Genomic DNA, 24,026 nt, shown 5'->3' with positions numbered 1-24,026 from the left:
GTCTTCGTAAATACATATGAACACATCGGAGTTTAAGTGATGGGAAAGCGTAAGTTAAATTAAGTGCTTAAGGTGTATAAATCAACGAAGATGGGTAGACAGCAGCAGATATGTAAATGCATTTGAGTTTGGGTCGATCTGTAAGTACCGCTTTTAATAATCAATACGGCAAACACTATAAAAGAAAACCTTGAGTTAACAACGTATTAAAAATGCAAGTACTTCAATGCAAAGTAAACATTTATAAAGATTTTCTTTAAGAGTAAAAAACATAAAAGAATATATAAAAAATTAAAACCATATTATTTAATAAGTATTTGCTTAAAGTACTCACACAGTTTTTCTAGTCGAAATCATCGCGTTCGTTTCCTAAGTCATTTGTTTGGTCTGTATTTCACGTCCGAGTCTCTGCTCTCCCATTGAGCAGATATAAACTTGTGTCATCTGTCTTGGCCTGTCATAATTACATTTATATAGTCAACATCTAGGTAGCCTGACATTTGGAAATATGTCAGCCAACACTGTTATGTAATGAATAACGCATTGACTGGCCAGGATTTTCTGCTCCCCACTTGATGGATATACACGTAAACACAGATGCCGTGACAGTTGAATCAAAAACACATACGCATATATATCTTGATATGTACCTGCATATTGAAGAAATTTCTTTTGTAGATGGTCAGCCAAAAGTTTGGTCATGTGTCAATGGAATGAAGCTTTTTACGTCAGCCACAAGAGGGAAAGAGTTAGAGATTTTGTATAGGAAGTTGGCGGATTTAGTCTGAAAAATACAACATACTATTGCTATTTTTACTCCATTTTTCATATTTTTATTTTATCTCTTTTTACATTTTATTATTTTTTAATGCCTAGTAAAATAATTTATTTAAAAATAATAAAACAAACAAAAAGTCAATACGAAAACAACACTTTAAATTAAGAATTCTTAAGATTATCATTACAGAATTTGTAAACATAAATTAAAAACAATAAAATGGTTTATTAATTTACATCGCACATGAAATTACAGACATCTGTAAATTTGGCTAACTATTATAAAATATATTAAGTAAATAAACTTAATTATTTTAATTGTTAAATTATCTACTGTGATTGAGCTAAATTAATACATATTAATATGGATATTTGTACATAATTTCACTGGCACCAACATTTACAATTTCTCATTACTTCTTAAAATATGTATGTAAAAAAGTCGAAGGGTTTTTAAGGTTCTGTGTAAATAATTGTTGGTTATATTGTAATTTTAACACTTATTTGAAAACTACTTCACTTTGTATTATATAGGTAAGCGAACAATTTTCAGTTTGATCCTAAATAACGCTGAGATGGTATTTTATATAAAATTTTTTAGTAACACCATATGTATTTATTATCCGTTGTAATGTTGATTTAAATGTTTTCAGTTTCCAAAACGCATTCCCGATCGACTTTCCCCAGTTGATTAAATACTTGTTACATACCTAAACCTAAAGTACGCGAAATTGTTTTGGCACTCGAACGAATTCTCTGGCAATCACGAGATGATCTCAGCCTGTCAATGTTTGTGACCTCACTAGGGTGAGATCGAGGGGCGTGGACTTACGCACGAAGGTCGGGGATTCCCCCAAGCAGTGACTCACGGCGGCAGGCTCACTCAAACTGGGACTATTCGAGGTGTGGGCCAGAGGACTGGCGGGATCTACTCGCGATCTAAACGACAGATCGATGGGCTCCTCCAGCTCCGGGCTGCTGGCCGTCGGAAACAGCAGCTCCGCCTTGAACTGATCCTTGAAAATGGGCAGTTGCGGGACTCCGGCGGCGAGCAGGACTGGTGGCAGGTGGCTGAAGGGAGCGAAGGAGCTGTACAGCGGCTCCGAGTGGCTGCGGAAGATCTCGAGCAGTTCCTGGTGACGCTGCCGCTGTAAGTCCGCATCCGGCTCCGAAGTCGCCGCGAAGTTGGAGTGCCTCAGATCCAATTTCGGTAGGTTGGTAGCGTTGGTGGATGAAGGTGTGGGGATCTGACCACTGAGCAAGCTGGTGGCTCCATCCTCATTGGGATCCCCTGCAGAGGATGCTCCGGAATCACTGGGCGTATTGCTGAGGCGAGACTCGAGCTTCAACTGCCTCTGGTGATGATGGTGGTGATGGAATTTGGCCGCCTGGAGGAACGACGGTGAAGCGGCACCACCAACTCCTGCGCCCACTGCCCCTCCCTCGATCCTGGGCGATGTTGCAGTGGCGGACTTAATGCAGGGATTGGTCTTGTCCTGATAGGTTTGCCGTGCCTGATTACTCGCCTGCTGCAGTCGCGCCAGCTGCTCCAGACTCGCGGTGCTCACCCCGCCACCGGACCCACCTCCCGCCGAGCCCCCGCCTCCCACGCCGGTCGTCGTCTGCTGCTCCTGCAACAGGCAGTGGATCTTGAACCAGTTGGATCGGCGACCGTAGCGGGAGCCACTCTTGGACATCCCCACCAGGAGGCACTTGCGCAGGCGGCACGCCTTGCAGGCCGTGCGGTTCTTCTTGTTGATCACGCAATCTCCATTGTGCTTGCATCCTGCTATTGCCGCAATGTTGTTGTAGGTGCGTCCGAAAAAAGACTATGGGAAAAGAGAAATTGCTTTTGATTATATACTTCATCAAAAATAGGACTATAGGTAAAAGAGATTTGTTATAAATAAATTAAAACATAATCTGAACAGCTTAAACAACAAGAAGAATAGAAAACTTTGGCAGCCCGATCATTTATCGATTTTTTTGCTTGAGTGTTTAAAAACAATAATGATGTGATTCCTTTTTACGGCAGCTACATGAAAAAAATCGATAATTTTTGTAAAATAAAAATGTATTTATAAAACCGTTCAAGAGTAAGTGCTTAGATTGATTTTAGTCAATTGGGCGTGATCAAGATAATGTTTTCCTAGAAATAGAAAACTTCTCTTAGAAAAAAAAGTCTTGAATTTAAAAAAAAATGGTTGAAGAATAAAAAGCGTGATATTTTCTAAAACTAAGTCGATTTCCTTTCTTTTTTCAATTCCGCATTTGGTACTAGAAGCTTTGTTCTCCATCCTTTAGGCATGGCTGTGTACAATGCAGGCATTTGCGAGCGGCTACAACGTACTTTATAGTGTCGGAAATGGGCTTTTGATTGACATTATGTGTGTTTATTATACCTTAAAAGAGGGTATTAAAATTTAAGTCATAAACGCATTACCATCAGCATTGCTCTAGCCATGATCGATATCCGTCCGACTGTTTCTAAACAAACTAGTCTTTCAGTCTGATAAACCAATAAGGATGGTCAGCGTGACAAGTCACACGAATACGACGATTTCTTCAAAAACAATGCAATTTTAAAATATGGTTGTCAAATAAATTCTGACATAGAACAGAACGGATCAACCATGTAACAACTGGCAAAACTTTGTTGATTTTAACGATGCACTTATAGTATTTTTTTATAATTTTATAGTTTATTACTGTTATAGATGCAAAGGTGTATAAGGTTGGAATTGGCTTCATTTCTTTTTTAATGTATTTGTTTATTAATAAAATCTTTAAATCGAGAAATTAAGCTTAGACCAAAGCTGAAGAATTATTGTTGAAACAATCTTCTAATAAAGCTTTTCATAAACTGCTAACGTTCTTTTATTCTGAAAATTTCGCTTTGTATGAATTACTCTTGTTTATTTAAATATGGGATATACTTCAATGCCTATTACAAGAAATTTTGGCCTTCAAAAATTCGTATTATTTTGGAAAAAACGTTTATTTATCAACATTTGAACGAAGTATCGCAATCGGTCGAAGTTCCATTTGAAGGGTATTTTAAGCAATATTAATAATATAACAAGAAAGGAAAGCTAACTTCGGGCGGAGCCGAAGTTGATATACCCTTGCAGAATACTCTGTAAATTATATTCTCCAAAATTATTCATATGATGCATTCTTAATACTCATAAAAAATCCCAACTTCCTATTTTTAAAAACACCAAAGTTATGGCATTTCCGCTCAATCAGTTATATGGCAGTTATAGGATATAGTCGGCCGATCCTTATGAAATTTGGTAGGTCGGATTGATTGGCCAAATATAAAACCCATAGAAAATCACAACTTCCTAACTTTACAAAGATCAAAGTTATGGCATTGGATATAGTCGGCCGTTCCGACTTATGTACTGCGTGCAAAGGAAAGAAGGGTGTGTGCAAAGTTTTAATTCGATAGCTTTAAAACTGAGAGACTAGTTTGCGTAGAAACAGACAGACGGACAGACGGACATGGCTATATCAACTCAGGAGGTTATCCTGATCAAGAATATATATACTTTATAGGGTCGGAGATGTCTCCTTCGCTGCGTTGCACACTTTTGACCAAAATTATAATACCCTCTGCAAGGGTATAATAATAAATATGAAATTTGGCTCTTTCTATTTTTATCCATAATTAATTTGTCTGTAACGTTATGTTATTTTATGTTGTCTAAATCTTAGTTCTGACATCAATTAATTAAACCGTTTTTCAATCTCAAATGAAAATCCCAATTACGCATAGAACTGAAGCAAATATATATCTGATAAACCACTTAACACCTCTGCATGTTGGATTTGTATAATCCCATTGTTTTCGCTTATTTGCACCTGTCACTCCTCTGCTCCACCTATTGAACTTGCATACAATTACAAAATGTGCGTTTATTATTTGGCCAACTACTGGTAAGACAGCATAAATGGTAAGGAAAATAAAAAATCTACTCTCCGTGATACATTTACTTTGCCACAGCTGATTCTCTTTTGTTTTGGTGCCATGCCAACTCATGGTGGAGAGCTTGCCCGAGTTGATTTTGAAGTTCAACTTTGAGTGGTCTTTGATGGATGTCTGAGACTTTTGTTTCCGATTGCGCTGAATCATCTAATATGCATGTAATTTTTATTTGATTGACTGCAGTTTACAATTGTGCTCGCCTTGGGGCTTACCTAGCTCTATATATGGACCCGCCCCCCTCGCCCTAACGACTGCTCTGAATTTCGCAGACTTTTTCCCATGCTATTTGAAGGTGAGCCTTGTATTGTGTCCGCTGCGCACACGTATCTACTTATAGTCAATTAATAATCGATTAATCTACCGAATTGAATTTTAATTATAGTAATAATGTTTTCGAGTTTGCTTTGTGAAAAAAAGTAAAAGCCGAAATCGAGATCATTTTTTGCACATTTTGTCGACGGAATGTGCGAAATTGAATCTCTCGAGTTTCTCACAATTGGTCGGATTAAATTCTATAAAATATCGATTTGGGTTGTTTTGGTTGTTTTCGCATAGTAGAATAACTCACCTTGCAGCCCTCACATGTAAATGCCCCGAAATGAAAACCAGCCGCCGGCTCGCCGCACACTTTGCACAGCTGGTTCATCTGCAAAAAGGGAGGTATGGGTATGAGAATAATAATAATGTTAATTATTGTAAAAAATATGTGCGATAAATTTGTAATGTTTAATTGCTTTTGCTTTTTATACAAGAAGAGTCAATCCAGTGGATCAGTCATTAAAACATTAATTAAATGTGTAAGCTATTTGTATACAAAGAAAGGTACATTCAGAGTACCGCTTTAAAATCTGCGACTTAGATTACATTACTTCCCTGCAGATGTGAAAAAATTTATGATTGTTAGTATTGAGCAATTTTAAAAATGTATTTAATTGAACTGTACTTTTATCATTTAAGCAATATTTCTTTTTTCTAGCTCCTTTTTCAGTTGTTCTATTCCCTGGCTACGACGCCCACAACGTGTTGCTAAAAGCCTAATTGAAAAAATCCAACTCTGGCGACCTCTTCACGATTGTCCTTGTTATTGATGATGCCTTTTTTCACAGATAATTTTTCTCTTGCCTGTGTTTTTTGCTGCCGGGCCAACACATTGACTCTCGGCTCAGCTGTGATCAAGACGAGGCCATGGCCAAAACTACAACCACGAAAGCCACGCCAAAAAGCACGAGAAGAAGAACTGCGGCGGCAAAAACAACAACATGCATAACCGATGACCCACTGCGTTTCTCTTTATTTTTATTCTTTTTTTCGGAGCTTCATTTTTTTTATTTCGCTACAGGTCGTGGATAGAAATTGAGGTATGCAGCGACCGGTTTGGGCTTGCACCATCAAAGTTTCGGTCGCGGCAATGTCAGAAGACCGTGCACCCCATCCTCCCCTCTCTTTCACCCCCAGAATCCCTATCCCTCTCTCTCTTTTTCCAGGTAAGGCCGTAGTATACGTTCACACATCTAATGCAATGTACTATAGTGACTTGTTTTGCCTGCCCACAAAGTCTAAGGTCAAGCGAAAAAAAATTCAGCGAGGAGCAAATAAAATATTTACAAAAATCTTGCGTCAACTATTTAATGAGCATGAAGAATCTGAGGGAGGGACCTATTTTGTCATGGATATACAAAATAAATTCTCAGATGTGTGTGCTTATAATCTATGGCATTGGGGTCTTTATTGCCACATTTGTTAGTATACAGGCGTTTTGGAAAAGTGCACGATGGTTTTGTAACATCCAAAACATTTAACCTTTGTTTTATAAAATACAAGATCGAACTGATTAAAACTTACTTAGGATATTTTCGGTTTAAGAAGTTAAATTTAAAATGAATGGCCAGGAAATATCTGACAATTTGCTTATCCTTAGTTTAATTTGTGGTTATTTAATAAGAAGTATTGAAATATGGCTATTGTTCTTCGCTTTACACTTTTTTGGCCAAAAGTGTTTTTTTTATTATAAAGAGTAGTCATAAATTTTAAAAATGTAACACTTTTCATTTTGTAATTTAGCAATAAGAGCTGCTTTTGCTAAATAAAAAGGCCAGACAATTTACAACTAGTAATGTATACACCAATTTATCTACAAGGGATTAATTTTTTTTGAAAGAATGAGTAACTCAATATAAAATAAATAAAACAAAAAAAGTACTTACAAATATACGCAACCAACAAAAAGCTATATTAGAAAAACAAAGGGTTGAATTTCTTACTAAATAAATATCATCAATAAACAATCTATTAGTCTAAACAAAAAACAATAAGGATGTATTTAATTTATTTGGTAAATGATCGGTCATGTTTAAGTAAAATCATTATGGATATTTTTAAAATATTCTGCAATGGTAAAAATACAAGATAAAATATTTCAAATGTGCAATTTTGAAAGAAAAAAAAATGTGAATATGTGAATATGAGATTGACAAATTGTCATTTTTACAAATATTTTTATAAGAACTTTTCTGTGTAGATAGCCTTAAAACAATAGTACACTCTACCAAAATTAACAAAATGCCTTATTGAGAACATAATTTTAAATTTTTCAAAATTAAGGGCGTTCCTTTCTAAAATCTAAGTGCGATAGAGCAAAAAAAAAAACTTAAAAAATAAAATATTTCGGGATTTTTTTAAAAATAAAACATTCACATGAGTAATTTTCATTCAGGATTATATGTACATATATGATATATGATATTTTTTTTTTTAAATATATTTTAACATACGGTGAAAACATTTTTTGTTAAATCAGTGCGGTAGAATGCTTAAAAAGTATCTTTATTCTTTTAAAGTTTCGACTCTTTTTCATAGAATAACTCTCTTAATCATAGTCATAGTAGTTAGATTTAAAATAGATTTATATTGAAACAATAATTAAAAATTCAATTTCCTTACACAAAAATGAGGACACACATTCAAAAGTAACACCGAAAAAATCTATTGTTTATACCGATGTTTTAATCAAAATTATATGAAGTCAAATGCTTGGGTAAGCTCTTGTCATTTCGAAGACCGGAGATCTAACCCCGACACCGTTAACACAACTTGAATAGAAACCTAATAAGTATTTCAAAAAATAGATAGAATATTTTTCATTCAAAATTGTCATTATGTAAACAAAATTAATAAGCGAACATAGATTGTACTCTAGAAACAAGTCCTAAGTCACTTAAAGTTTTTTTTAACAATTTAAAAAAATATTATCCTAAAACAAGAAAAGAAAGCTAACTTCGGGCGGATCCGAAGCTGATATACCCTTGCAGAATACTCTGTAAATTATTTTGGTTGGCCAAAAATAAAACCTATAAAAAATCCCACCATCCTAAGTTATGGCATTTCGAATCGTTCAGTTATATGGCAGCTATAAGATATAGTCGGCCGATCCTTATGAAATTTGGTAGGTCGGATTGATTGGCCAAATATAAAACCCAAAAAAAATCCAAGAAATCCCACTTCCAAACTTACTAAAAACGCCAAAGTTATGGCATTTTTGATCGTTCAGTTATTATATACTGCGTGCAAAGGAACGAAGAGTGTGTGCAAAGTTTCAATTCGATATTTTTAAAACTGAGAGACTAGTTCGCGTAGAAACAGGCAGACGGACAGAAAAGGACATGGTTATATCAACTGAGGACACGATCCTGATCAAGAATATATATACTTTATAGGGTCGGAGATGTCTCCTTCACTGCGTTGCACACTTTTGACCAAAATTATAATACCCTCTGCAAGGGTACAAAAAAGCTAGATACGTTTGTTTTCAAAATAAACAAAAACAAAGTGTTATTAAGCTATCATCGTTAATGTTAGAATTTTAGACCGTTTTTTCTTAGATCAAGTAAAAAATCGATGGTTTATCATTTTCTAAACATTTATAATTCTTTTTTGAGTGTTGAATTCTCTAGGAGATCAGAATCCCATATTCATTTTTTTTGATTTTCTAATGGTTTATTTTTGACCGAAAGTACTTTCTCGTTTAAAGACTCGTACTTTTTACTGCACTGCCAGCAACGTAACGTACTATCTTATTTTTCAAGCAGGTAATTTCGTAATTCTTGATCTTTCTTTTCAGAACCAGAGCTCCCCACAACGCCTTGCCTCGCCCCCATGGCAGCCAGGTTAAGTGCTCCACAGAGGTGTCCGTATCTGGAAATTTTCCGGACCAGAGCGTCCAGTGGCAGGGAGCTTCTCCGCGAAATGCGCCCAGCAGGTGGTGGAGCACAACGTGATGCTGCTTCTGTGATAATGGTTAGCCCCATCCGATCCCCGCCGGCTGCCACATCCTACGCTGGCCTGCCAATGCCGGCACTTTGCATATAAACGCTCGCTAATGGACACCAAAGGTGACAGCAGAGCGTTGCTAAATTGGCAAACATTAAATTTGCACCTTCACAGCGAGCGAGCTAGCGACCGCGAATCCGTGACAATTTTCGGCACAGCGGTGCGCTTTTCCAGAAAGCAGGAAAATCATCAAGCAGAGCTGCAGCCCGAGGAGACCTTCCATTGCTGACAAAAGTCTCTGAGTTTCGAAGACCCAGAACCAAAGCTTTTGATGGGACTGCAGTGATAATCTGGACTCTAAGCTGCCAGGCAAAAATATAGAAGAATGGAGGAGTTTTAAAATAACTGACTTATAAAAAACGCGTGAAACAGTGCGGCGAAAGTTTAAGACACAACGCAATGTGACAGTAGATCAATTGAGTTGGTCTAAAGGGTAAAGTTCGCCTTGAAATAGGGACAGTAAACAAAATATTAATTGCAGAAATATAAGCATCAAAGTATAATCAACATAAAAATATATTCTGATCAGCATCGCAAGTCGATCTTAGTTAAGACCTAGCAAATTGGATTTATTATTATTTCAGATTGCCTTTTATTACAAGTGTGTTTAAAATGTATACTTGCCACATTTAGTCCACGCAGATTACTAAACTCTGCGATTTTGTCATTTTCAATACAGTTTTGGTAAATGACTCAAATTTTCAAAAAATGACTAAAAAAAACATTTTTCTTACATTTTTAGCGAGGCACCAATCGCTTCTAATAAAACGTTTTTGATCTAAAAGTTTTAGATGTTTTTTCCAAAAAAAAAAATATAATAAAAAAATAAAATAAATAAAATAAAATAAAATAAATACTTGTACAAATCAAATATTTAAAAAATATATTAGAGCGTGGTTGCACCACGCGAGCAGTCATTGATCGGATTTCTAATTTTTTATACGCATAAAATACATTTTAGTAGCCTTACTAACTCGTAAATAAGAGGTGTTCGTTTAATTTACTCTGCTTGCCAATCTGCCTTTAAATTTAAGCGTATCTCGCATTAGCTGATCTTCTGAGATAAACACAAAGTCCCCAATCATTTCGATCCTTATTGAGAAACCCGAAAGCAATGCAATTGGATGGCTAGTGCGATAAAGTTGCAGATTTCTATCCGGAGTCGGCATCTCAATCCTTTTAGTATTATCACGACAACAACCAAGGCCACTATTCCAAGTAACTGGACTCATAGTTAAAAGGCTGGTTCTTGGAGCATCTTCAGTTGCCCTTTCATTTTATTGAATAGAAGTCATGAGGGAGGACATAATTCCCAGCCACGAGCTAATTAAAAGTCCTCAAGCCGAGCCCCTGCTTATGGTGAATGGTATGTTCCTATTTATTTGGTTTGACTGTGGAAAGGCAACGAATAGCAGAGAGTAGTGAAAATTTATAAAATTTGACTCTCCTGTGCCGATTCCTTTCAAATTTAGAACAAGAATCCCCATTGTTCATTTCTGAGTGTATATCGAAGCGAACAGATCACAACATAGGAGCTATCTTGGCTGACGGGCTTATCGATTAAGCCAAGATTAATGTTACACATTGAGCTGAAACAGACAATTAATTAGAAACCTAAACTGCTACAGAAAATACTTATTGATCGTAGGACAAGTGGATGATTGTTCAGATCTAATCTCTGGAAATCTACAAAATGTTGTGTGCCATTCCGAGTTTAACTGGAGATGAACTTGATGGGGGACAAGTTCAGAGGGGCTTAGACAATAAGAACCAGATCAGTTGGTCGTAGCTACATTCTCAACAAGCTCATCAAGTTGCTGTTGACAGACCTAAAAAAATTGGAAAAAATTGTAGGATTTTTCTCAATAAGAATAATAAACAAGGGTCCAAAAAATGTGTCCTTAAAAGCAAACAAAATGATGGACAATGCCAAATCAGATAAAGGCAACATAGGGAGAAAAGGTGTTCAAACAAGCAAACCACGATTGTCTCAAATATTTTGAAGCCGCTACAAAATAGAACAAGAATCAAGAACACAGACCGGTGAACCCTGGAGCAATGACACAATCTGCAATCCAAACCCTTCTTCGACCCGAATCTCCTAAGATCTCGGCAGACAATTGCCGGTAATATGCATTATTATTAGCCCTGCCAGCCACTGGAGACGGACATTCGCAGTATGCAAATCCACTCAGCAGTCACACGCTCTAGTTTGAATTGTCTGCTTCCGCGATCCTCGGTCCTCCTTCTCCATCCTCCGCGATCGAGGATCCGCGATCCATTCGAAACGCTGCCTCTGGCCCTTTTCTGCTTGATTGCCGACAGCAGTTGGACAATTAAATGTTTGAATACCTTCCAACTTTGTCCATTCTCTGCCCCTATTGTAGTAATTTCTTGACACTTATCGCACAAAAGGCAATAACATTATTAATGAGCATGTCAATGAGCTTCTTTTGTCTTCCCCATTACACTTTATCTGGTTATCTGGTTATCCTTGGCTGTCCTTAGTGTTAAGTATGAACTCTTGGGAGTAAAGGTTGGGTCTTGATTACAAAGTAAATTCGCTAATTCCCTTTTATAATTTAAGATTTGTGATTGCTTAGTGCTTTTTTGTTTGGTATGTTGTTGATTTATTATTTGGTTTTCTTTTTTTTATAACAGTTTTGTATTAGCCAAGTAATAATTTTTTTATATCTTCGATTGAAACATTTTCTTTGTTTGTTTTATGTGCATATTTTTTTAAATTAACATATTCTATTAGTTATTCTGACAAGATTATCTGATGCCCTGTCGACAGCTTGGATATTTTTAATTTATGCAAGATATGTAAAATAGTTATAATGGTTTATTAATGTCCCTTTTTCGTAATTAGTGTTTCATTATTATATTTTAGCTATGACTTATCAATTTTGAATTTGGAATTCATTTTAATTTTTTTTAATTTCACGAATTTATGTTTTATATCTATTCAGTTATTACTATGTTTAAAATTGTATTATTATTTATCTTAATGACATTAATCTTACCTTTTCCAGAATGTAAATTTCCAAAGCTTCATAAATAATAACCTTAACAATATGCACTATTTAATATTTGTTTTTTTTTATTCATGTAATATTTATTAAGTATCTTGAGTATTTTTTGTAACTTCACACACTGGGGTATTTTTGCATGAATATCAACTGATCATATCAGATGTATTCTTCTCATGACACTCTTTAATTCCGAACAATCGAGGATGATATAGCGACGGCTTTCAAGAGGTTGTAGCAATCACGTGGCGCACATAATGCCGAAGAACTTCGCGATCAGTCGGATATAATGCGATTGCGATGCGAGAGCGAAAGAGCAGCGTAAGCCTGACTGACGGTGCTTAACAGCGTAGCGTCCATCCGAGACTAAATCGTCGCCGTCGTTCTGAGCGCCAAACAGACTCGAACTGCCAGGCTTGGCCCTGGCCTCAAAGATCGCCTCATCCCAGCAGCAACATCTGCAACAGCAGCAGCGCAAACAGCAGCAGCAGCATCAACAGCCGCAACAAAAAGACAACAATCCGCACGCGCCTTAAGATTGTATTTGTGTGCGTTTGGCAGGGCAAGGCGAAACTTAACTGTTAATCGTTGCGCCGCTGCTGCAGGAATTCCTGTTTGGCGAACAGCTGCTGCGGCAACTGCTGCGCATCACAGCGCTGCCGCCTTTGCGGCCCTGTTAAGTTGGTATGATCTGTTAACTGAACTGTTGGGCCAATTCAAATGATCACATGGACTTTTATTTACGTTTTGAGCTGGGTTGAGAAGCTCGAATACTTTCTAAGTATTGGATTTTTGGACTGGATTAGGGCCTCTAGAGACTTTTAGAAATAACAAAAAATGTAATATATAGGAAAACATTTTCTTATTCCAACCAAAAAAGAGCATAGATATTCGAGCTATTGGGTTGCAAATAAGACACATCATATTGATATCCCACCATATTTAATTGTTTCTAATTCTTCAAGTTAGTGAACAAGATTTTAAATTATAATTATTTTTTACAAGGCAAACGTTTAGAGATGAATTTATTTGCAATTGCTTTGTTGGTCACAGACTTGAAAGATTGTACCATTCATAACCAATATTTAAGAAAGTTTTGATTTCGGCGTGAAATGACTTTTTTCTAAGTGCACTCTGTTACCGACTTTACTTCGAACATGTTCGCTGTGGGTTTTCAGTCCGGTGGTTGCTGTGGCTTGAGGCTCGAACCTCCCCGCTCTCTGAAATGCTGCCGCTGGGTTTCTTCTGTGTGCTGAGCTGTGGTTGGCTGTTGGCACCGGCACGATCTTAAAACGTTTCGTTCGTTTTCATTGAATATTGTCTCGATGCGGTTGGCTGTTGGTTGTTGTTTTTTTTACCCCCATTTGACTTTACACACGGTACTGTTATCATTTGAGTGTATTGGCTGCTAGAGTGTTGGCTCTGCTTTGTTTTCATTGTGCATGTGCATCCATTTGAACTCGTATTGGACGACTAATGTGGCAAAGAGGTGGGCACTTAATGCCCGGCGATCAGTGTAAATAAACATTGGGAGAAACCAAGAAAAAATCGGGGGAATTTGTTGCTTGTCTCGCAAAATGGTGAAAACAAGTTTGTTGCCTGAGTCGTTTGTCTTAACCGTATATTTGAATGGTTTTAAATTTTAATCTTTTTTCAAGAGTTAGAGATTGGAGCAAAGTAAATTTATAATCATTATTTCAAATATAAAATGTACTAAATGCAAAATATTGACTGTTTCTGACATTTTATTTACATTGTTGCCACAAACTATTTATATCCCTGAAACCCTGTTGTTCGTATATAGATCCCAAGCAAGTTTTCTTCAAATGATGCGTACGATAACAGAATTAAACCAATTTAACTCAATAACCCAGAAAAATATATAAAATCAAAGTTTATATTTCCTGGTTTTATTTGGATTTCCACCAGCGGCAATCAACGCGTTTCCATATGTCTAATTGAATTCTCTTGTCATAAGCATGATCAGATGGCTTCCTCCGTGCGCTTAGATGCCCACTCAAGTGATCCTCGGGCAGTTGGCCAGTCTTTGTCTTTATCTGCAACTCTAACTCTCAGCTTCTGTCACTTGGGGATGATGATGATTTCATTTTAATAACACCACTGGACGGAGAAAAGACTAGCACGGTGGAGATCGTTTAATACTCTGCGTTCGCTGCGGCCGTGTCAACACCACTTGACGGAGTAACAAGGAAGCGCAACACTCTAAAATGACGTGTAATTTATCACAGCCAAAAGCATTTAGCCATGAACTGGAACGGAGACTTCAAGTCGGACTACAACTGCAACTGAATCTGGCTAGTTTCTTGCAGTAGTTTCCTCCGGCCAGCCTGTCAGCATAGTTGTCGTCATAATCTGCCAACTGGCGATTGCGCTGCAATTTTTGTCGTCATATTAACATTTCTCCTGCTCGTGGGCAAATCTCCCATCTTCCCTCTGCTCTGTCTAAATTTTTAATTAAGTTTGGGCCTTGGCAACGGGCGCATATCTCTCCTGTTCGCGTGCTCATCTCACGGTGATGAGTTGGGACATTAGCTTTGATGGCTGCTCATATTTATTAGAGCGCAATCTGGCTCAAATTGTAGCCACTTGCACCGATTGGGAGAGCAAGGAACTCTATTCCAATTAAAAAGTAAAAAGTCTAAAGTACATTTAAAACGGATTTTTTTAAGAACTTATATAAATATAATTTAAGCACTTATAATCTATAAAATTGGGTTTAAACAGGCTTACTTTTAAAAGTAATCTTTTTAAATTACAATCTTTCAAATATTTGAAAATAAATTTCAAAAAGGAGCGTCTCTCCGAAATCTATATACTCTTAAAGTAGATAGTTCTAATTTTTTTATAGTTAAATGGTTTTTATTGTAAAAATTGCAAATTTGTCTACAGATTTCGACATGTTTTAAAATAGTCTTATCAAAATCAAATTTCGGAGTAAGAATTACATTTTTTTATGAAATATTTATATGAATTTTCAGATTACATCTTTTAACCAAAAGCTCAATAACCAGCTAAAGGTCATTATACTGAAGATAAAAATTAAAAAATACCATGAAGTGTAAATGTTTGTTCTGCGGACCTTCTGACAACCAAATCATGTATCTCCCACTAAAACGTATAGTTAGATCATTTTTACTATGCTTCAGAGCAAAATTACAGCTTGCCCATTCCTCAAACGTTTCAGAGAAAATTTCAATCAAGCCAAACCAAGATTGCCAAACACTTAAACAGGTCTGTTTTGTGCACTAACATGGCCAAATACAAATTGTCCATGGCCAAAAAAAACGAAAAGCCAAAGAAATCACAGCAAGGCACAAACAAAATAGGCGACAAATCTTCCGATGCTGACTTGAAGCCGGCATGCCACCGAATTGAAGACATTTGGCGACATACGATCGATGCCAAATCGATCCAGATACAGATACTTTAAATCACAATTTCAATTGAGCGAACGCAGGCCAAACAGAGCCAAAAAAATCTACAAAATCGATCTGCGCACATGTCAAAGGCGGTAGCCAACTCTCCAACAACAGCGCGCGTAGACGCAACAACATCAGCAGTAGCAACAACAACATCAGCAACCACTGGCAGGCAGCATTTTATTTCAATTTCAATTGATTGTCGTACAATCGCCATGAATTATTCAGTTTTTAGAATTGCATTGCATGAAGTCAGATAGAGATAGCTGCCGGACAGGCGATCGGCGAGGGAGAAAGAGAGGGAGTGAGGAATACGGAACATGGACATATTTTTGCCACTGTCTGTTGTTGTAGCTGTAACTTACAGTCATACTGCCCCGTCTTCTTCTTCTTCTTGCCCGACCCCCAAGTCGCTGTCAATGTTATTGGCGATATAAGGCAATAAAGAAGATGGACCATCTATATGTTCCTATAAATGTTATTATCAAAAATTGTATGACGTTTGTAAATTTGTTATTTCCTGTTTTATTTCGTATAGACAATATTTTAGGGTTAATGCATAAGACTAAGGCATAATTAGAACAGTATATAATTACATTAGTCTCAAGTTTGTGGGGCAGTTTGACAACCTTTTGTTGCAAAAAATTATAAAAGCTTTTTTAGTTTAGCACCATGCTCTTAATTTCATTAAACTGATATTTATTTTAATATTTATTATTTAATTTTACCGTAATCGAAATAATTATTTTTAATAATAAAAATTTTGTTTAACTGCAACGGAATAGTAACATAAAAATGAAGTATTTTGCAACATCATTAACAAAATTATTTTCAATTTCTTTCTTAACACACAGTAGTTATTCTCAAAGGACCAAAAAACATCTATGATAAAAAATAAATATTTTTTAAGCAACAAAATAAATCATTTTCTATCTTTTCACTCAAGTTCAGAATTCTAGCTTACTTCCATAATTAAGGCACTTTAAAAGGAATATGAAATGAAGGCAGATGCTTTGATTTTCAAACTACTTTTTAGGGTTCAGAGAGGAGGAATACGAAAAACGAAATGCATCAAAACATCATCTTGAACCATTAGCAATGTCAGACACATTAAGCATCCCCTGCTAAAAACAGGACTGTTTCATCTGCCATGGAGCTCCAGTCAAGCAGCGTTGATTAATGAGTTTATTATGCAACAATTATGTATATAAACACCGAGCATTGAATGCGAATACAAATCAGAGTGATTGTCCCGGTCGCGTATGAATTTGGCTCTTGAGCGTTTCAAGATCAAGGATCATGTCAAATTAATGAACTCGCTCCTGGCTCTTGACTCTGACACTTCATAAAGGTGTCGACGCAAGGGAAGATAAAGTCGGCGTCCCGCCAAGGACAATAACCGGACTGCTAATTTCATTTGCTTTATTTTATGCAGGGACAGGCCTCGTCTCCCAAGACATTCCCAGCCCGCATAAATCACACGGCGTTGAATTTGCATAACTCCTGCTGCAGATCTCTCAAGCAATTTGTTCTGCTTAAGAGGAAACTAGTTTGCATCCTGTCATGGGATACGTATACACTTAACATCCTTTTTTGGCCACCGATTCGCTGATGAAGGCATGTCAAAACGAAGGGCTCCCAAGTGTGAGTCGCTGCGATGCGGACTTCGATCTAGATTTTCCTTCATTCATCTGCCGGCTGCATTCCATCGCTCATCTGCTTGGCACTCCATTTGGAGCCGCGCCTTTTGGGGCACATATTTGGCCTGTGATGTCATCTTGGGCACATTTCTCTCTGCTCGCATAAATTCGCAGCCTAATTTGTTAAGAGCGCGTGCTTCAGTTTTCGTCCGCCGGTCCGTCTGTTTATTCCGCCTCAGTCGGCGGCTTTGCTTAAAAAGATACTAATAACAATTGGGCGATCTGCCTGGCTCCCTTTCGTTCATCTTTGGGGCCAATACGGGGAAGTTGCGGCCTTTACGACTGGGAGATACTCTTCGATGGTACTTAAAAATAAATAGATTTTCATATTTACTTTTTACTACCAAATAAATAATACAAGTTTAGAAACATAGGAATATGGAAAAAATAATTAAGCCAACTGTTTATATTATGGGATATTTGATCAAATTTTTTTAAATTTATTGAATATCACTTTTTAAATTGATTTCTTGCCCATTTCGGCTATGCACTTATTAATTTAAATCACGCAGAAACAACTATACAGATAAATTAGAATAGAGAAAGATGCCAGTGTAACAGGGATGTTGTTTCATAAAAGACAACAATTTAAAAAAAAACTAAAAAAAAAATGCCATAAAAAACTAGACGTCGGACTTTATCCTAAACCAATTTTTAACATGCTCTGCGATCTTTGATTCAGTTACCAAATACGTTTAATACAAATTTAAGGACGCTTTCAGGAAGAGTATCACTCCGGCTTTTGCATCTCACCCGCTCAGGCCTAAGCTAAAGTGACAAATTGGAGCGTTTTCGGTGCCTCAGTGCTTAAACTTAAGGCCTGGATCTGGGTGCAGGGGTCCACCGGGGCCCAGACACCTCTCCACACATGTGGAACGACGAGATTCGGGGCTTGGCCACAGCGAGCCACACTTAAGTGGATTTCGGAGCATTCTGCGAGAGGCGAAACAAAAAAACGGTCTGCCCTATAAATCTTCTGGGTGTTGACTTGGTTTTCTTTTCGGTTTGCCTTTTTTCTGCACGTTTTACGACTGACATTAATTGAATGCGTCTGAAATTGGGGAACTTTCCTTTGGGCATAGCACACGCTTCATCTGATTTATTCGCAATGCGTAATCTTCGCGGCCATCCAAATATTCGGTGAACTTGGCCTGACAGTTCGCAGTGGGAATTAGAGGCCGAGGACGCGGCCTCTCCCCTTTTTGGTGTCGGTGTGTAGATTTGTCGGCTCGAGAACAAAGTGCAACCGAAATGCCAGAAACAATTGCTTCACATTTTCCAACTTTCTTTCGGTATGCTTAATAGTCTGGGCCACGGACTTGGGGCTAGAGCCCACGGATCGCTCCTAGAACCAGTCGCAAGATCAAAGCTCGGCGATATAATTGGTCGCTGCCGCTCGTTGACCGCAGAGATCCACATCCACATCCCAATCCCAATCCCAATCCTCCGGCCTGCGCATGCTTAATAATAATTCGTTTTGGCAAACAATGTAAATTCTTCATTAGCCTCCTAATTTGCTTGGGATCCCTCTAGCCGCTCGATCCTCGGCAATTGTTTGTGCCGCCGAGATCTGGATAAAATGGTATTTTATGAGGAGCACGGCGAAATTTGTTACATTTTCTTCGGCTATCTTCGGAAGGGGGTTTCTGTCATTTCCACGGGGACATAAATGTTTCTATTTGTGGGCGGTTAAGTAAGAAAAGAAGACGCTGTTTATGGCTTACTTTGTTTATGATTTTAGCGGGAGGACAACTTATGGAATCCCCAGCAGAAAAAGACTTTTGTTGCAAATTGGGAGCGGACAACTAATTTAATTTTGTATGAAAAGCCCAATTATTAGAGTAAATTAAAATGTTAAGTACGGAGCTAGCTAGGTCATACTTTTTCGTTGCGGAAACACGGATGTCTAAAAATATGTGTTTTCCTGATAAACTTCTTAAAAATGTGGAGTTTGTTTACTTACTTGCCAGTCGTTATATCCTCAATGATTATTAATTTCCAATAGGAAAAGCAATACCATATTACGGTCATTTGGCATTCTATCCTGCATATTCGAAACGCTTCTCGGCTCTTTCTGTTTTTCCATCTTGGAGTAATTTTTCACTCCGCATGCTTCGAAAGCAAGTCGCAGGAATGCCGCTGATTTGCGCTGATTGATCGATTGATTGAGTGATTGACAACGGCGCCAATGAGAGGCCGATCATTTGCTAACTTGGGTAGTTCACGTTTGCTAATTAATTAAATGCCGAAATGCCAAGGCTGTCATAGCCAGATCGAGGCGAATATGGTCAGGATAGTGGCTTTTAGGTTGGTAAGAGAGCTGCTGCCAGAACTTTCCATTTAGTTTCCGATGCTATATGTTAAGTGGTAAATAGTAATTGGTAAATGGGTGTTGTGTTGGGTTTCCCTGCACTCCAGTAACTTACAAGCTGAGTGCATTACGGCAGAAACGTTTGCGGCTTTGTTGGTCTGTTGCTCTGCTTCTCTGACTGTAACTGGGACCATTCTTTACGAGAGGTAATAAATTTAACAATTTGTTTAGTGCAGACATCCACCAATACATGGACACGCAAAGTGTCTACGGCTTCTGGCCATATATGGAGAATCCTGAGGCTGGGACTGCTTTAGAGATGCCAAAAGCAAAGCAATTTGTCGTGCGGTAAACCAAAAGCCAGCAACAACATTGGGGCAGCTGTTTGTCGCCAGCTGGATTGGTTATTGGGGGTTAAGGGGGCCTTCGAGGAATGGCATAGAAAGCAAGAGTTAAACAGTTTCGAACCATTTCGCAATATCGTATTCCCGTCACGCAAACATCCATCGCCATAGGATTTCGTCGGCCAAACATGGCGCGGCGATAATCGGACCTGACCGATAGAATTAGTGACTTTCTTCGGATAAACCATCACTTTTCCACACGAACAACTTTCAACCTGATTGATCTATTGATCCGCGAGGAAAGGTGAGAGACATGAGGAGGAAATACTATTGTTCTATTTGTGCTTATTTATTTATTGTTTCATTGATTTTCGATTTTCGTTGGCATTTTCTTTATTTTCAAACGAAAAATATACAAATAACTTAAAAGATGTGTGAAGTTTTCTTAGTTTACCTATACCACCTATATTGTTTAGTCATCACCATTCTCACCAGTTTTCCCTGAGCATAACAGGCAACTGCCAAAACTACCAAAAACTATGGGCGTTCCCGTGCAAAATAGAATTTGGTGTCAATGCGCAAAGACAAAACAGCAACTCAAATATGAGAGGAAAAGCCAAGGAAGAACCGCTAAAGTGAAAACCCGACGAGACAAAAGACAACAAGCAGAACCAAAAGGTAAATAGCGGCAACCAGGCAACAAGTGGATTCCCGATGCCCATGTCCGATGCCCGATGCCCCATGCACTGCTCACTTGGCCCCGGTCGAGACCGCATTGGTCTCAACGGCCCCACACTCGGAAAAAATGGAAGACCAAATTAAATGTAAATTATTTATTTAAATAAAGCCCATTTAAAATGAATTTTTATCTTTTTTAATTTTATCAATCTTTATCAATTCCATTAATACCAATTTGACTAGGCAGGGTAAGATTGTTTTTTAATTGAACAAATCCGTGTCTGTTAGACGGTGCTATGAAACAAAGATATTGCTGTGTTAATACATAATTAACGCAAAAATACTGAAACTTTATCTGTTGGAAAGAGAAATAGGTTCTCTCTTAAAAAAAATTGTTTGCTGAAACATTAAATATATTGGAAGTGCACAAACATATTATTATCTTAGAATAAAACTTGGAAAGCTTTGTTAAATAAATTTTAAAACTAAAAACAAACTAGAGAGGAAGAAAACCTTTGCAAGCCGAAGTTTATAATCCGTTGCAGCTATTATTAACATTAACTATCCAAAACCGGCTTTTTTCGATTTTTCCGTATAAGGATAACAAAGTTATAATTTCATAATTTCATAAGCTGTTTGACTCCGGCCAGGCTTTTAAACTACATACTCTTTCTGATAAAATCAAATTATATTTTTTTGATAAGAAAATAAATATTAAAGTAACCAGTAAATCCTATTTCTTTCTTCTTTTTTATAATCATTTGTTCATTAAATTGAGAGAAATATTAATTTTATCAGTTTCTCTATTTGTTTTGGTAAAGGCGTCTGAAGTGGACTTATTTAAATTATTTTGAACACTAAAGACTGTTTTGTGTAGTCTGAATTCCTCAAATTTAATTGGGAAAACATAATTTATGGTTAAATATTGTTTTGGTTGATTTAATTCAGACAGACCTTGATTAAATATTTTCGATTGGGATGGATAACTTTTTGGGTCTTGGAAATAGTTTACTTAGTGGGACTAATTTAAATAGACTTATTTAAATAGCATCCCAGTGGGTCGCACACCTATTTATCAGTATAATTAGTGTTCGATTTTGTGTTGGAGTTTTTGCCAGTGCCGGCATTCGCCGCGGCCTCGCTGTCTAAGCCAGTGTCTCAGTCTGTGGCTGCGTCTCGGGCCCTGTCCATGTCGATGGCAACGTCGTCATCTCTCCGTGAGTCGGTGTCCGACTTCTGCCCCGGCCCACCTCCGCGTCCCCGGGTCTCCACAGGCCATTCCAGTTGCCGGCTCGTATATGCATGCCAGCCATATAATGCAGCTCATCAACAACAAAACGGCAGCGGAGGCAAATGCAACATGTGCTCCATGCCGCAAGTGCCCTGCTTCTTTGGCCGGGCTTCTTCTACAGCCATAAACAAATATGAGTGGCTGCGCATGCGCCTCTCTCTCTCTCTTTTCCCGGACTTGTGTGTGTGCGTGCGCCTCCTTCAAGAAGTGTGGGAAAATTTTCGGAATTTCTTTTTCTCGTTTCGGTTTTTCCTTCTGCAAGGCCTCCCAGTCCACCGCTTTTCCCCCGCCTCCCAGAGCAGGTTGCAATGTGGAGAGGGGCGGCTGGGGGGCGTGGCATAGCGGGAGCCTGGGCTCGGCATGCCAACTAGTGAAATTCTTTTTGATAATTTAATTTAAGAAATATTGTATATAGACGCCAACGACCCCGACCCCTTGACCAGACGGTAACCAGAATTAGGCTTAGCGAATCCTCAACTGTTGGCTTTTTGTGTGTGCCGAATTCTCAGCCTGGCAAAGCAGAGAAAGTTTTTGTCGCTGCTGAAAAGAGGCTTAATTACTGGCCAACAAGATTGATGGAAACTGGAAAAATTATAAATGGTTAGAGTTGGCAAAGAGATTCTTTGTGATTTGAGTTAGCATTGCTTTCATGTATCAAATCCAATTAAAAGACAATGATGAAAAATATGCCTTGAAAATGTTTTTCCAACCTACGACACAGATACTTACAACTTAGTTTTGTAATTTTTTAATGTATGCAAATAACCATTTTGTAATTATAACTTGCAAAGTAATAATAAAGTTATTATTAATATTTATGGAGAACAAGTAAAATAGTTTTAAGCTTTGTAAAATTTTTAAAATGTAAATCGCACTTGGACGACCAAGCTAACTACTCAAATAAAATAGATTAATATACTTTCGATAATTCCAATATTATTTATTTAATATTTAATAAAGAGTGTTTATTGCTTTGCATGAAGTAATAGATTCGATTTTAATAAATCATTTTGCTGTCTACTTAAAAATTTGTTTTAATTAAGTTCTTAATAATTTTTAAAATACAAATTAAAAAGAAATGTAACTATTTTAAAAGTAATCACAAGAGTCTTCCCCACCTCTGGAGAATTTTCAATTAGGCCTTATATAACTAAAAGCCATCCCACCTTTTATTACCCAGGCAACAATCTCAATCGTGTAATTGAACTCGTATTGGAGGCAGGCATTCGTCCATTCCACATTGTCATCATCATTTGGCGGACACACATTAACCGATCTCGTTTAGCCACGCATAGTTTAGTTTATGATGTCGATTAGTTGCACTATAAGCAACACCTTTAACTGCCAACAAATTACAACTTTATCATGCCGCAAACGACGTCCGCAGGCCGCAGTCTCGTTCTGCGGACCCGTTCCCATACCATGGCCATCAATTCTGGTCCGATCTGCTTCGAGAGCTGTTCGCATAATTAATGAAGTGCAGGAATGGCAGCGAATGGCGGCAGCCGGGATGCCGCAAATGAAGCTATTCCACGGAGTGGGCCAGTCCCGTGGATGCCGCGAACTGTGGCTCCTCCATATTTATACAGAGCGAACATGTTAAATAAAAGATAAGCGGCCCGAGCGGCGAGTGTCACGCGCTCTTCGGCACCGCTCCACCTCCTGGACCCCACTTACCCTCACCTTCCTCCCCCTCGGTCTACTCCTCCGTCGCTGAAATTTCAATATGCAGTTGGGCCTTTCTTCTGGTGTCGCATCATTTTGCAAGTCTAATCACATAAACTAAAACTGCCGTCATTAGGGAAATGTTGCGCCGGCTTCTTTGGATCTTTCTACATAGCTGGGTAAGGGAAAAGCAGTGGGTTCGCTCGGGAGATTCTATGGGAGAAGAAGTTATGCTAATGTGGCAGCGGCAACAGGAAAATGTAACATTTCAGGTGATACAAATACAAGCAATTTTGATATAATTTAATCATAACTTAAAAACCATCAGACCTTATGTTCCTAAAACTGTTAATAAGTTATTCTTAAAATCGTAAGCGGGACTTTGTTTATTGCTTTGCTTTATAGTTTACAAATTGAATTGAAATTATTATAAATCAGGATCTCGAAAACTAAAAACAGCATAAAGGTCAA

General features: G+C 37.7%; 1 protein-coding gene across 1 annotated transcript; it reads right to left on the bottom strand.

Moving 5' to 3' along the window:
- Positions 1–1,081: 1,081 nt before the first annotated feature.
- LOC108048296 (protein embryonic gonad) lies at positions 1,082–12,332 on the bottom strand. The gene is made up of 3 exons (XM_044460754.1): positions 12,121–12,332; positions 5,337–5,414; positions 1,082–2,606 (listed from the first exon to the last, which is right to left on the bottom strand). The coding sequence occupies exons 2-3, from the start codon at positions 5,412–5,414 to the stop codon at positions 1,554–1,556; spliced, it is 1,131 nt and encodes a 376-aa protein (XP_044316689.1). The 5' UTR covers positions 12,121–12,332; the 3' UTR covers positions 1,082–1,553.
- Between the last annotated feature and the right edge of the window lie 11,694 nt (positions 12,333–24,026).

The sequence above is a fragment of the Drosophila rhopaloa genome, unplaced genomic scaffold (genome assembly GCF_018152115.1).
Source record: "Drosophila rhopaloa isolate 14029-0021.01 unplaced genomic scaffold, ASM1815211v1 contig_217, whole genome shotgun sequence".
In the NCBI taxonomy this organism is placed as follows: Eukaryota; Metazoa; Arthropoda; class Insecta; order Diptera; family Drosophilidae; genus Drosophila; species Drosophila rhopaloa.
Note: the sequence above shows the minus strand (reverse complement) of the source record. Positions and strands in the feature narration are given on the sequence as shown.